The sequence below is a fragment of the Simochromis diagramma genome, unplaced genomic scaffold (assembly GCF_900408965.1).
Source record: "Simochromis diagramma unplaced genomic scaffold, fSimDia1.1 OVJJ01000753.1, whole genome shotgun sequence".
In the NCBI taxonomy this organism is placed as follows: domain Eukaryota; kingdom Metazoa; phylum Chordata; class Actinopteri; order Cichliformes; family Cichlidae; genus Simochromis; species Simochromis diagramma.
This window is the reverse complement of record NW_024387523.1, coordinates 5,364,187-5,378,299: the sequence shown is the minus strand read 5'-3', so window position 1 is coordinate 5,378,299 and position 14,113 is coordinate 5,364,187. Positions and strand designations below refer to the sequence as shown.

The 14,113-nt window shown below is 40.2% G+C and overlaps 1 protein-coding gene across 1 annotated transcript in view; it reads right to left on the bottom strand.

Moving 5' to 3' along the window:
• Window positions 1-3,757: 3,757 nt before the first annotated feature.
• The window catches only part of prrt1 (proline-rich transmembrane protein 1), an 11,315-nt gene continuing 959 nt past the window's right edge, over window positions 3,758-14,113 (bottom strand). Inside the window, exons 2-4 of the mRNA XM_040021529.1 lie at window positions 11,447-11,784; window positions 8,430-8,621; window positions 3,758-5,476 (exon numbers count right to left, since the gene is read on the bottom strand). Coding sequence (XP_039877463.1) covers window positions 5,300-5,476; window positions 8,430-8,621; window positions 11,447-11,784 — 707 coding nt within the window. The 3' untranslated portion in view covers window positions 3,758-5,299. The remainder of the gene's footprint in view (window positions 5,477-8,429; window positions 8,622-11,446; window positions 11,785-14,113) is intronic.

Genomic DNA, 14,113 nt, shown 5'->3' with positions numbered 1-14,113 from the left:
CTAAGCCTGTCGAGTGATTTGTAGACAAAGACACAATGTGTGAAGGGAAAGTGATGTCAGTGTGTAATGAGCTTTGTTTTTTTCATCCTGGCAAAAAAATATTGTTTTGTGCTTCTACACCTGTGGTTTTACTTCTCAGAATCCTGAAATATTTCCAGACGTCGTCCATCAATCCTGATGTTGGGGCCGAGATGACAGCCCAGCGAGAGAGCAGCAAGATGACACAAACACAAACAGCAAGACAGCCAGTGTGGCCGACACGGGGGGGGAAGCTGGGACCGTGTGATAGAGGAGAGAGGCGTGCAGCGTGAGGCCAAGTTAAACGATCTCAGAGACACCGGCTCTCCTCAGGAGGCTAAACGACCATCTGTGATCCTGCACACACGGGCTGGCTCGACTCCCACCTTTTCCCTCCAACCTCTTTTCTGTTGGACAGAGACCTCGCACCATTTAAAGAGGCAATACCACAGATTTTAATGATTACTATATGCAAAAAAGCAATATAGAAGAGGTTTCAAATGCAAAGTGACAAACCTGTAATAAAAGATCACTAAAAGAAATAAAGTATACCAAACTTTGGGTAATAAATTGCACAAAAATGCTAGTGCTAACAAAAATGATACTAATTAAAACTCACATATGAAAACTGATATTTAATTCCTTATTTTAAATTCATGAGAGACTTTAATAAACCCTCCAAGGCTTTCAGGCTTTACATGAATAAGTTTCATAAAATGTGAAATCAGTGCAAGATTCTCAGAATAGATGAATTGAATGGAGGGAAGATGTAAGGTCTGGAATTAAAATAGCCTGTGCTGAGATCAATAAACAAACAATAAATACACATTTTTAAACTGGTGCAATATCAATACCTATGTGCGCAATTAATTATAATAGTGTTATTGAAGAAAACAAACGGACCAGTGAACAAATAAAAAGGCATGAAAACTACCACCGGAAAAAAAGTGACCCGTTTTCTAAAATGTAAGAAATCTTCAAATGAGGACTATTTATGGACTTTATGTGAGGGGGGCCTGACAGACATATGTACATAAAAGCAGTTCATGAACACAGAAACTGACGGGAAAGAAAGCATAAGTCTGGGAAGGAACAACAAAAGGGGAGGTGATAAAATATTTGGGTGACTTTACGTTACTTTCTGGTCTCAAGAGAAAGGAACTAATTGAATAAGTCCCCACTAGATAATGAGGGCATGCAATGTACTGATTTTCTTGGGTAAATTGTTCATTCTATTCAGTTCATTTTAAATGTTAGCTTACTTCTGATCCATTCACTAACTCATCTAAGTCTTTATTTTATGCCAGCAGATGGTGCGTTTCAGTCACAGCCCTCCTTTTCACCCACTCATTCTCCAAGTCTGTAACTCTTTTGGTTTCTCGCGGTCAGGTTAGTGAAATGAAGGAGCTGAAATCTGCTTTGAGATCTGCACTATTCAGGTTGAAAGTAAAGTTGGGGAAACCCAGAAGCATACTGGTTCAGACAGCGACTAAGGGGAACCACAGGACTGTATATACACTGGGAGCTCAGGGGTCCCCAAAACTCACATACAGACACTGCTTTCACTTTTTTCGTGCTTTTACTTTTATTTACAACAACAGTTGTTGCTTGTTTGGAACCTAAAGTGACCATAATTGTCTTTAGCTTACAATATAAAGCACCTTGAGGCAACCATTATTGTGATTTGGTGCTATATAAATAAAACTGAATTGAATTGAGAGGGTGGATCACATATTGCTAACAAGCTTGGTCAGTAATGCTTTAATGCTAAATATTTTTATTTGTAAGTCACTTGAACTCAGGTCTCGCCTGGCCTTTAAACTGTTTGTCAGTCATTTGTCCATTTACTTTTGAACATATGAAAATAGCTCAGTTAAACCCTTTGACCTAAAGCTGAAAGTCTGCACTTCAATCACATCTTGATTCTAGGATTTAACGTCCACTGTGGTGACAAAACGACAAAATACTGTCCAAAGACTTAATGGTGTGGAAAGGGAGTGAAATCAACCTTGTGGTGGTTCCAGAGGGGAAAAGATCCATTTATAATTATTAATCGTGTTTTCGATAACTGTGGGTTTGATAATGAGTCTTTTTTTCATCCATTCCGGACCAAAGAGGCAAAAAAAAAGATGGCCAGGAAACAACATGAAAGTGACCGATGTGATATGATTTTACATGTTTATACAGTAAAACAGTTAAGGAAGGTTTATTAATTTTAATGTGCAGAGCCCAAAACCTGCAGCACATCCTGCGATTAAACAGAAGATAGCAAGAGACACTGTAGTCCATGTTCTGACAGAGGAAGGAAAAAAGAGACAGAGAGAGGCAGAAAACCGGGGCAACTATAAATAGCATCCTAGTGATGAGGGAGAGAGGAGATGCCATAGAGACCGAGAGGATGGAGAGGTGAAAAACAGACCCAAAGAATGAGACGCTGTCTTCGTCGATTTCTTGTTCACAGCTCAAAATTATTGTTTTATTCATTACTCAAACAACTGAAGTCAGAAACAACCAATGCATGTGCAGCACAGCCATGAACATAATTAGAATAATAAACCCCAAGAGAACCACATGTACACGGTAATTTTTGGCTCTTTGAACAAGCAACCCGCTGCATTTACAAGCCGAAAAACAAAACAGAGAAATGAAAAGGAAATAAGGAACACACATCCCAGCTGTAGCGCCAACAGCTGCAGTTCATCCCATCAGAAAGGATTGCATACGAAGATGCAGCCGAGCAGCAGACAAACTAGGAGTGACTCCATTCAGTCAGCACACTCACTGCCAGAGCCTTCTGTGCAATTATAATACTAAACAGCCCTGTGTTTCATTTAACACTGATTTTAATTCAGTGTCACCATACTGACTGGGCTTGTATTTGCACTGGGAAAAGGAAAATGTGAGTCTTAAGAGGAAAACTTTATTTTTATTCCTGCTTAGAAACTACTTTGACATTTTGGGAGACACATTTATTTAGCTCTCCTGCAGAGAATGAGACAAGATGAGATGAGAATACTGACGCTTATATTTTAGCACTGAGGGGGAGCTAATTTAGCTAAGTCCAAAATATAATAACAAAATACACTTATTAGCATCTCTAAAGCTTAATACTTAGAACATTACATCTATTTACTATATATAATACAAGGAGAAAGTGTAAAAATAAATTTAGAGATGCTTAAAGGCAGATTTTGAAACAATTGGACATAGCTAGCAGTTTCCCGCTCTTTTCCAGGTTTTGTGCTAAGCTAGCTAAGCTAATATCTCAAGGCCACAGGTAATAAAACTCTCTACAGGAAAGATATTTCATTCTCTAAAATGCTGATCCATTTTAAATGCTGAAACACAACTCCTCTAACATGTTTGGGAGTCACATAGCATTTTTAATCTTAACTTGCTAAAGCAGTTTCAAAACAACGACAGTGTTAGCGATTAGCAGCCTGTTTAGGTTTAGTGTTCTTTTTTGTTCCAGCTTCAAATTGTTATTGTTTTATTCCTGTTACTTACATTTTACATGCAACAGAATAAATAAAATGTACCTAAAAGGATTGAATAACATGGGATTTGTAAAATAAGTCATTATTGTGGGTTAAATTCCTGTCTCAGATTAAAAATATCAATATAAATGTTTTTCAATGTGTTAAACAATATATAAATAATAATATTAAAACTGTTAGGTAATTATCAAATTATAAACTTTCCCTATTTGTGTTAATATTTTTATAAAACTTTTTTTTTGGGAATATTGTCGTCCTAGGGATCAACAGAGATATGTTAATAGGTCCAATAACTCCTAAGAGGAGAAAGAGAGTATGAGAGAGTCATAGGTTCATCTAAGGTAATATGATAGAGCTGAAAGTGCTACAATAGAACACAGGCATTAAGTTTTCCTCTCTCTCACACTAGAAACATTCATTTTACCACCCCGGAAACCTGACTTTATAGTTTACACAGTAACGGTGGAGCCACAGAATTGCATGAAAATAAACTCTGTAGATAAAATTAAAGGAGCCACACTTCTAGCCTTAGTATTTAAGAGAAATGGAAGCAAACTGAGGATGACATGCAGGATTATGTTGCCTCATTCTTCTAATTTTTTCACTAAGTCTCATAAAAAGTGTTTTAAAGATTAAATAGCAAGAGATGTGCAACACAAAAAAGGCTAACACACTTCTAAAATGCTATATTTGCAAACCTAATATTTAAAGAATTATCATCTAAGTTGTCTCCTTTTCTTGTTTTGACAGTAGCTTCTTTGACATCTTGAAAAATACTTCAGCACACATTTATTTCAGGGAAATGTTCCCTAGAGCAGCAGCATTTATTTTTTTTTTTGCACTAAAAGCCCATTAGCTTAGATTTATATTCATGCACTGTAAAAACTATAAATGTAAGCAGCTGCATCATCTCGTCCTGTTACTACAAAGTGCAATATCATAGTGGTAAGATATCAAATTCAGGCCAATTCAATCAGTCCGACAAATTCAATAAAACAGCGATATACTGCAAATTATAGCAGACAAAGTCGATGCATGGGTAAATACTGGATAAATGAATAAATTTCAGATTATAAATAAATAACACATAGTTCATATAGTATCATTTTAAACAGATAAGTGTCGATATAATACATAAACAGAAATATATACTCTGATTGGTCAGTCCAGTCTGCATTTGGCATGTTATAAATGTACATCGACTATCCCCTCTGACACTTCTACACTGCAAATCAACACTGCTTCCACATGGCACGCATAAAGAAGAGAACACATGTATATCTGCACCAGCGAGACTTAAATATGCTAAATGAACCTTTTTTTTTTTTTTAAATGAGGCGTCTGAAATTTCATCAACCGTGGGGGTCGCCACTTGGTCAATTTTGCTGCTAAAATATGTAACACACACACACAGCGGCCTATCCTCTCATCCAAACACATCAGTGAAGGACGTATAAATTAATCAGCATCACATGAATTGTTAATGCAAGGAGCTTTGTTTCCCTCCTGCAGCTCATATCTGGGTGTAAATATTAAGCGGCCGCTGTGATAACAGCAAAGCTGGGCCTCGTTTGACAGCTGCTTGCATTTGGATGACAGCTGTGGTTGGTTGTGAGTGTGTGATGGCGGCAGGTTAGGTCAGAGCTGTGTGTGTGTGGCTGTATGCAGAGGGCCAGCAGCAGTTTTGAGTGCATTTTTTTTTTAATGCTTCTACATCCTCATAATGATTGAGAGTTAGCTAGCTAATACAGGCCATGATTTCCCAGCAGGACTTAATAGTGGAGTTACGGCTCCCAGTCGTCATCGTGATGCTGCGATGCTATGATGACTACCACGGTGAGGATGGTGCACAGCACAATGGAGGCGATGCCAACCGCCAGACTGATGAAGGAGAAGTTGCGCGCCTCGCGGGAGGCTATTTCCGCCGTCACCATGTCCCCTCTGGCTATCGCAGTACGCACCTAAGTGAGAAGGAGGGAGGAGAAATTCGAAAATGTGTTACGCAACAAGCAGATACACGAGTGGGAGCAGGAGAGAGTCTGAAACAGCATGAATGGATCGATTTCACTGCAGCACAGGCCGAATGTGCAGTAACACCCTATAACATCATATAGAGCTCAGACCGGTGGGTCCATGCCCTGTCAGATCAGCTCAGCGCACAGCCAGCTGAGCAGGCCCAGAGGAAAAAATCCATTCTGTCCCGTTGCACTGACAATGGTGCAGTTATGTAATGATGTGGTCTGTTGAGTGCGTGTTGGTCAGCACAGTCTGCCATTAGATAAACAACAGAGCAACATAAAAGTATGAAAGTCACCAGACGGAGCTCTAACTTTACACCACCTGCACAGAAAAACAGCATTAAAAAAAAAAAAAAAAAAAAAAAAAACTGCGCCTGCTGATGCAGATTATGTAGAGGTGACATCAGTGAATCCACAAAGTAACATCTTCCATCTGCTTTTTTTTTTTTTTTTTTTTTATGATTATGAATCACAAAATACTGGCTCCTGGTTTGCAGTCGGTAAATTCATAGCCACGTCGTTTTCTGTATTTCAGATCCTATCTTGGCAGGAAGAAAGAGCCACAGCCTGTTTTGACACAAACAGTCAAGGGATGAATGATCTTTCCTGACAGTCACATGCAGCTGGAAGGCTTTTTTTTTTAAAATTCACAACCCATTAAAAAGATAAAGATAAAATAATTTTGCCTGAAAACTTTTATATATGTGCCATTTTACAAGAGTTGCTTTCCACATGCCTAATATGTGCTTATTAAAATTATATTAAAATTATATTAAAATATACGTCAAGGCTTGAGATAATTTAGTTTTCTCATTTGTAGTGTCACAAAGTGTGAAGTATCTCATTCTTCTGCAACTAAGGGCTCCAGTGTTGACCCAAAAACTACTGAAAATACACAAGAGAGCAACAAGTGACACATCCCCTACAGACTGTAGATAAAAGATGGAAGTAGGCACCCTTTTGCTTAACTGCCTTTGCCGTTTTATTTTTTGGAAACCTGCAGTGACATATTTCAGTAGTAGCGAGTCGGTAAAAGTGAAATCCAGGTTTTTCTTTGGTTGTCCTTAAAATTAATCGCATAAAGGTACAAGTCAATTTTTAAAACTACCGTAAACACAGTTCAGAGGTCCAATTCAGTGACGTGAATAAGGTGAAGCGAAGCTCAGCAAACAGCTAGCGGCATAATCGACACCTACTTGACAATTACCTCCCACAGGACCACCGCAGTAGATGTACCACAGATTTTTCACACAATGATGTAGTTCTGCTGTAAATTTGGACATTTTGACGTGGAGGTCTGAGGAAAACTGTAGTTTCTGTCACATTCAATAACCTACACATGTCAAAGCCATAGATACGCAGTTCTGCTGTTGCCTTTACTGAGGTGTTTGCTCATCAACAAATGTCAAACAAAGTCTTTCAGAGCTTAAAATAATTCCACAAAATGTATTCGGCTCCTTCCTAAATACTTAGTTTTTTGCATATTTGTCCCACTTACATGTGTCAGACCATCAAACAACTTTGAAAATTAGACAAAGATACCCTGAGTAAATATAAAATTACATTTCTGATTTCATTTATTAAGGGAAAAGGTTAGCTAAACCTACCTGCACCCTATACCTAATACCTGGTTTTGGCAGCAGGAACTTTAATCAAGTGTGTGTGATGCTTGGTGGTAAGACTTTCATATCACTGTGTAGGAATCTTGTCCCACTTTTCTTCACAAAATTGCTTTTATTCAGCCAGATCGAAGCGTTTTCCACCACAAACAGCCCGTTTAAGGTCATGCCAAAGCATGCCAATCGTTTTAAATCCAGACTTTGACTCAGCCATTCCAAAACCTTCATTTTGTTTATTTCTCAGCTATTCAGAGGTGAACTTTCTGGGTTGTTTTGGCTCATGCTGCATAACCGAAGTAGACTTGAGCTTCAGGGTATAAACTGATGATTTTTAAGGTTTTCTGGTAGACAGCAGGTTTGATCAATTACAGCAAGCCCAGAGTCCAGAAGAGGCAACCCAGCCCCAGACCAGCACCCTACCATGTTACTCTCCCATTTTTGTCCAGTCTCTTTCTTACTGTTGAACTCTGACCTTAACTGAGAAAAGTGAGGCCTGCAGCTCTTTAGATGTTGTTCTGGTTCTTTTGTGACCTCCTGGATGATTCGTCGATTTGCTTTTGGAGTAATTTAGGTAGGCTGGACACTCCTGTTACTCCATTTGTATACAGTGGCTCTCACCGTGGTTCACTGGAGTCCCAAAACATTTGAAATGGCTTTGTAACCCATTCCAGACTGATAGATGTCAGTGACTTTGTTTCTCAGGTGTGTTTCTTCAGACTGTGGCATAATGTGTTACTTTTTGAGATCTTTTATCCTTCTTCAGGAAGGCTAGTTAAAATTTAACTCAACTTTCAAAAAGTGTAGGGCATGTAAATAAATTTGGATAGCTTTTTATCCCTCAATCAATAAAATCATAATTTAAAAACGTCATTTTGTATTTTCTCTGCTTATCAAATATTACAATTTGTATGATAATATGAAACATTTAAATGTAAGAAAGATACCTGTTCTGTTTACTGAGAACCACACGGCTCGGCTGTTTCTAGAAATTATTGAGAAATTACTGGAAGTAAAATATTCTCTTAAATATTGATTTTATAGAGTCTTGTTTTAACGTGCAAAGAAAGAGCTTTAAGTCACTGAAAGCTTTTGTCTTATTTTACAGGACGACAAGAAAAACTGCAGGATTTCTATCATTTATCATTTTAAAAGGGAGCGTCTGCGTCTGCAAATAAAATGGCTTTAAAGTGAAAATTCATCGCAAAGTCATCTGTAAAGGTGATATTATATCGATATGAAAGCCACAGATGAAAAGGAGACTATGAAGCAGCATTAACCTGCACTGCTTTGATGATCGCAATGATGCCTGTTGGCCAGAAGCAGCAGACGGTGGTGAGCACGGCGATGGGCAGGTAGTCGTGCGGCGGTCGGCGGTCCATTAGGGTGATGCTCGGTGGCATTTGCATGGGGTGAATCTGGCCCGGTGGGATCCCCGGATGAGTTCCTCCAGCCGGCATGTAGGGCTGACCCTGAACAGAGAGAGAGAGGAGGAGAAGATGGAGAGCGGTGCTTTCAAAACAGTCCAGCAGCTTGCAAAGCTCTTTCCACACCAAAACACAGAGGAACACGCTAATGTGAGTGAAGAAGGGCACAGCTGCCGGGCAGCAGGAAGCAGAGCCTGCTAGGATCGCTGGTGTCAGAGGGGGCATTCGGATTTTTGATTGTCTCATTTTTAATTTAAATGAATTTCTCAGTTAGACGAGACGTTGGAGGCGACCTAATCGTGGCGCGGAGGCACTGAACATTAGCTCTCTATGCCAAGTGGACAATTTTAGCTTTATTTTAAACCACCTGCGGAGCTGAGACGTGACTGCACTGCACCGTACAGTCATATCTGTAATTACCATTAGCTGTGAGACGAGATATCAGAGTGCAGTGCCGCTTTCAGCCTGTCGGGATTAAAAATTATGTTCAGTACTTGGGTTGGGTTTTTTTTCAATTAGATGCAAGAAACGCATCACAATTCGCTCTGCTTGAGCTGTGCATGTTTATCAGCTCAGCAGCCCAGACAGAAATACACTTAAAAAAAAAGGAAAAAAAAGGAAAAGGATTTTGTGATTTTGTGCTGCAGTGCAGATTTTGCTCTCGATATTATTCTCCTCGCATTCAAACCCACGCTGCTTTTAAGAAATTACCGACGGGAAGCTGGACAGCTGCACTTTCAGATGTCTGATGATTCACAGTCTCTTTCCGAGGCCTCGTTTTACAACTTTGATGTTAGTTCAGGGTAAAATATAAATTGTTTGATCTATTAACGTGGACGAACGTGTGGCTGTAGTTCAAAAATCCCACTGTGTTCTCCAGCAACAATGAATGGGCAAAGAGTACAGATTGGTCCTTATAATACATGATGTTGAAGCTTAATAGTTCAACCAAGGACTTATGTCGTCTGCTCAAATGGTCTCATTCCTGTCATTACTGTTATTAATATATTAGAATACTCCGAAGCTCCCAGGACAGTGAGATGAGACCTGGAGAGGTAAAACTCTGCTGCAGAATTAGAAAAACAGGAAAAGATTTAATATTTATCATCCTCTGACCCCTCAAATATCCCCATCTGTCAGAGATGCTAAATTTATGAAATTTATGTTTTATTTTTTTAAAAAATGAGCCTCAGAAAAACAGTAGAAACTGAACAATACAGAGAGAAGCAGCTCTACTTGTCCTTCAACCCTCCTCCACCTACAAGTACTGGCCTTTAACTTCAGTTTAAACTTATTTAGTGCTGCACATGTTTTAGTTCCTCCCTGCAGTCATCAACTATATTGTTAGTTTACAGCTGTGCTGCACTTCCTTTGTTCTGCAGAGCCCCTGATGTCCCTTGTGGGGACATTTTTAATTTCATGCACGCAAATTATTGTCTTGATAATTTGGAATAATGCTCCTCTAATGATTTCACAGGATTTTGCAACCCAGATCCGAGCTTGAGTGTCATAAGATGCTCTTACGCATCGGCATCGTCTGTTGTGAAGGACATCTCCTGCGCAGCCAGTTATTCCTGCTGATCGTGTGTCTGTGCAAAAGCAGCAGCAAAGCCCAAAGAAAAAAATATGGATCTCTTTATGCAAAATTAGCTTCTCTTAAAATCTAATTGTCTTGTTTATGAAGGATTTGTGCACAAATTATTTTTAAAAAAAGCTTTACAATGACGTTCAGCAACAAAAGATTTGCTTCCTTTTTTGTTGTTGCGGTTTTGTATATGAATTGATTTAAAATCTGCCAAATCAGTTAATTTTAGTGGCTTGAACTGCTGCTCTGTGACTCATTTTTCAAACTTACGGCTCCTCTAATGTACGAATATTGTATTAGCATTTATATTCCACCTCAGTGACGCACTCAGTTATGTATTAGAGTGTAAAAAAAGCAGTATAATTTATGTAATGTGGGTTAACTGATTACATTGATATTAATTAACTGACACGTCAGCTTTCATGTATTATAATTTATGTGTGGCTTCCAGACGATCTTTCACTTTAAGCACACTTTACCACGAAGTACCGATTTCACCCGTCAGGCTCAAAGCTCAGAGAAATATCTCGATTGTTATGAGAATCAAACAAACACTGTCAGCCTGTTTTTGCTGGAAAGCTGCACACAAAAATGAAACCACATGTCCTCTAGCCTGAAAAATGTCCTACGCCTTTATATAAGTACAAGGACAATCAATGCAAATTACTTCAGCCTATTAATGCAACAACGTGCAGAATTAGCCTGCATGTTTACGTCCCTGTCTGACCCTGCAAAATTAATGAAATGAAAGCAACACCAAAGAGCTTATTCGAAACACTGCTGTGTGCATCATTAATCATTAAAAATGATCATTCATCATCATTAAAGATTTTTAAAATCATACGAGAGGCTCTTTGTGGGCTGGTGGGACACGAGCCTGATAAATAAAGACATGCTCACTGGAACAAATCAGAAGGTTTGTAATTTTCCTTTTTCTGACTGAGCTTTGCGGACATTTATTGCTGATTATGTGGGGGAAAAAGAGACATCGTTTGATTAATAAATGTCCAGCTAATTGACGCAACAGCAGGTGCCACAAACGAAGCAGAAAATGAGCAAATTACTTCACAAAATGCGCATTTTCTCTGAAGATAGAGACAAGCCCCTGAGATAACAGAAGAACGTTTGATTCCCTGCATAATAAGCATCGAATGACATTTAGTGGATCTTACTGAGGAGTGAATTATGGACAATTTTAAACGAGCCGGAAAGAAGTGTGGAGGTTTAATTCTGCTGCAGCCTGCTGCCAGAGCTGTGAAATCTTTCAAGGCTGTGTCTCACTCACCGATGCCATGGGGTAGACGGGAACGTAAGCTGTGCACGGCTGCAGCTGAAGCGGGTAGCCCGGGTGGAGGTATCCCACAGGAGGGTGCGCCATGGTGCCTCCCGGAGCCTGGGTCTGGACAGTGTAGCCCTGCGGGGCTCCCGGAGGCCCCATCGGGGCACACTGGAACTGAGTTTCTTGGAGGTATCCCTCTGAACCCGGAGGAGGCGGCGGAGGAGGGTAGTTGGGCTGGGTGCCCGGCGCGGGAGGCATGTTGGGGTGCTGGGGCATGTTGGGGTCCTGTGGGCCGGGCAGGTACGGAGGAGGCTGCATGGTCTGACGGCCAGAGTCATCGAGCCCTGAGAGTGGAAGAGGGAGGAAAGATGAGGAAAGGTAGGTGAGCAGTCAGAAATAGACAAGGCAGAGGAAGAACAATAAAAGAAACAGATGTAAGAGCAAGAGCGTGTTATCTAACTCGAGCACGGCTACACGTGTGTTTGCATGTTGGCTCTAATATGTCTTATTTCACTGCCGAGGAGGAGAAAAAAAACCAATTACACGGAGCACAGCTCTTCAGCAAGACTTAAAAAAGCAGCTACAAAGCCTGACATTTCCAACCTGCGCAGGCTAATGATGACAGTGATTGGCATTTTCACTGCCGGCAAAGGAAAAGAAGAAAGGCCTTTTTCTCTGCTTATCCTTCACAGAGAAGTTTATTAGCAGCAGAAATTTGGCATTTCAGGTGTCGAGAAACACGTCCCGAAGCATCTGTCTGCTTCTGGACGTCTGAACACTTTAATGCTCACACCTCTGCTCCCTTTGTGTTTGCTTAACACTGAAAACAACTGAGAGGGTGTTGCGTTGTCGAAGCGGGGAGGTGGCTGAGATAATCCAAGTTGACAGGGACATGAGGAGGAAGAAAAGGAGAAAAAAAAAAAAGAATGGAGATGGATGGAGGAATAGAAGAGGGAGGATTTGATGAGACATGAAGAAGGAGAGCAGGAGGCAGTGTCAGCGAGCGGGAGAGAAGCTGGGTGATGAGGGATGACGACTTGTGCGCTCGGGGGACCGGTTTTACGTAAGAGGCCCCAACCCTGTCACAAGCAGGAAGTGGACCAGAAAGAGACAGAGGGGAAAGGAGCGAGCGCGAGGAGGAAGACACCTTTGAAAGGTCATCACGTGATGAGCAGAAAATATATCCGAGTGTGTGTGTGTGCGCAGCATCTTTGGCAATTATAACTTGAATTCCATATAAAATAACATGAGATGTCACATTATTTTCTTCTTTATGATAAAGATCTTAATAGCGCAACGACCTGCATCCAGATGAGAGAAATAAAACTTTGGGCACACAGAAGCCGAGTAGTTAATTTAATCGCTCGTCATTACTCTGCAAAATGCAATCACGCGCAGTGTTTTGTCATCACTTCAACAACAGATTTAAGCTAAAATACACATTTTCTTCTGTTATTTCACTGAATAAATAATGATAATGTTTCTTTTTAATTAAATCTCTTCCATTTTCTGCCTTAATGTTTGAATTCTGTGCAGGAATAGATCACTGTCTTAAGCAAGTTGTCTGCTACTGATCCAATTCTAGCCATCATTATAGATCAATAGTTTTTTAATCAAATATATATTGATTTTTTTCCCCTTTCCATTAAACTGTAATGCTTAAACATTAAAGGGACAGTTCACCTCAAAATCAAATGTAGATCTAATTTATCCATCTCAGTTGTTTTGGCACGTGCTGCCCAGTTTTTTAAGGGATCAGGTGCAGAAATGCTCCTCTTCTCTTGGATATAATGGAAGTAAAGTACTGCCTTGTGGTGCTCAACATGTTAAAAAAAAAAAAAAAAGCCTATATTGGGGAAAACCCAGCAGCAGCACCTCTTCACAGAAATAATGACCAGGTTACTCAAAAAGAAAATCTTGATGTGAGCAGTTTCATGCGGAAACTCCCAAACTACTCCAGCCAGCTGCATGAAAGTGTCAGCCTGTCCAGGCGAGGCTCGTGACAGAGTGACGGCATTTAAACATTCATGGCTTCCTCTCTCAGATCAGCTGTAATGTCTCACAGCTCAGCAGCCATCTTGAAACATCCCTGGACTCTTGTTTGGCCAGTAAAGTTTAAATTTGCCTCAATCTCAGTGATCACTGGGACATAAAACAGTTGAATCTGTAGCATCCATCTATCTTCCATTTGGCTGCATTTTATTCCAAGTAAAGTGAGCATTTCTGAGCTGGTTTGGTGCAGATATCATAAAAAGTCAGACTAAAAACAGCTGAGATCAATAAACAGCAGGTTAAGGCCCGAGGTAGGATATGTCTGATTTGGGGTAAAGTGTCCCTTTAAGGTCGCAGTCAATCTGCAGCGCCCACAGCTGCAGATTTTACTGACCAGAAGCCGTCAAACACACCTAATCAGAAATATTGATTTTCTCTGTTGAGTTACAACCTGAGACATGTTGAGCTGTGGGAAAAGCTCAGGTGTGACTGGCCACGTTAATGTTTGATGATTCACCCAGAAGCATGCACAGAGCTGTGGCAGTGGCACACCTGAGTGTGATGCTGCCCTCGAGTTAGAACTAAAACCGAGTCTGTCTGTCATCAGCAAAATGCCTGTAATACTGTCTTCTTGAGGCATTTGCTACTTAGAAGCTTGGAACAGTTAACTAATACCTGTAC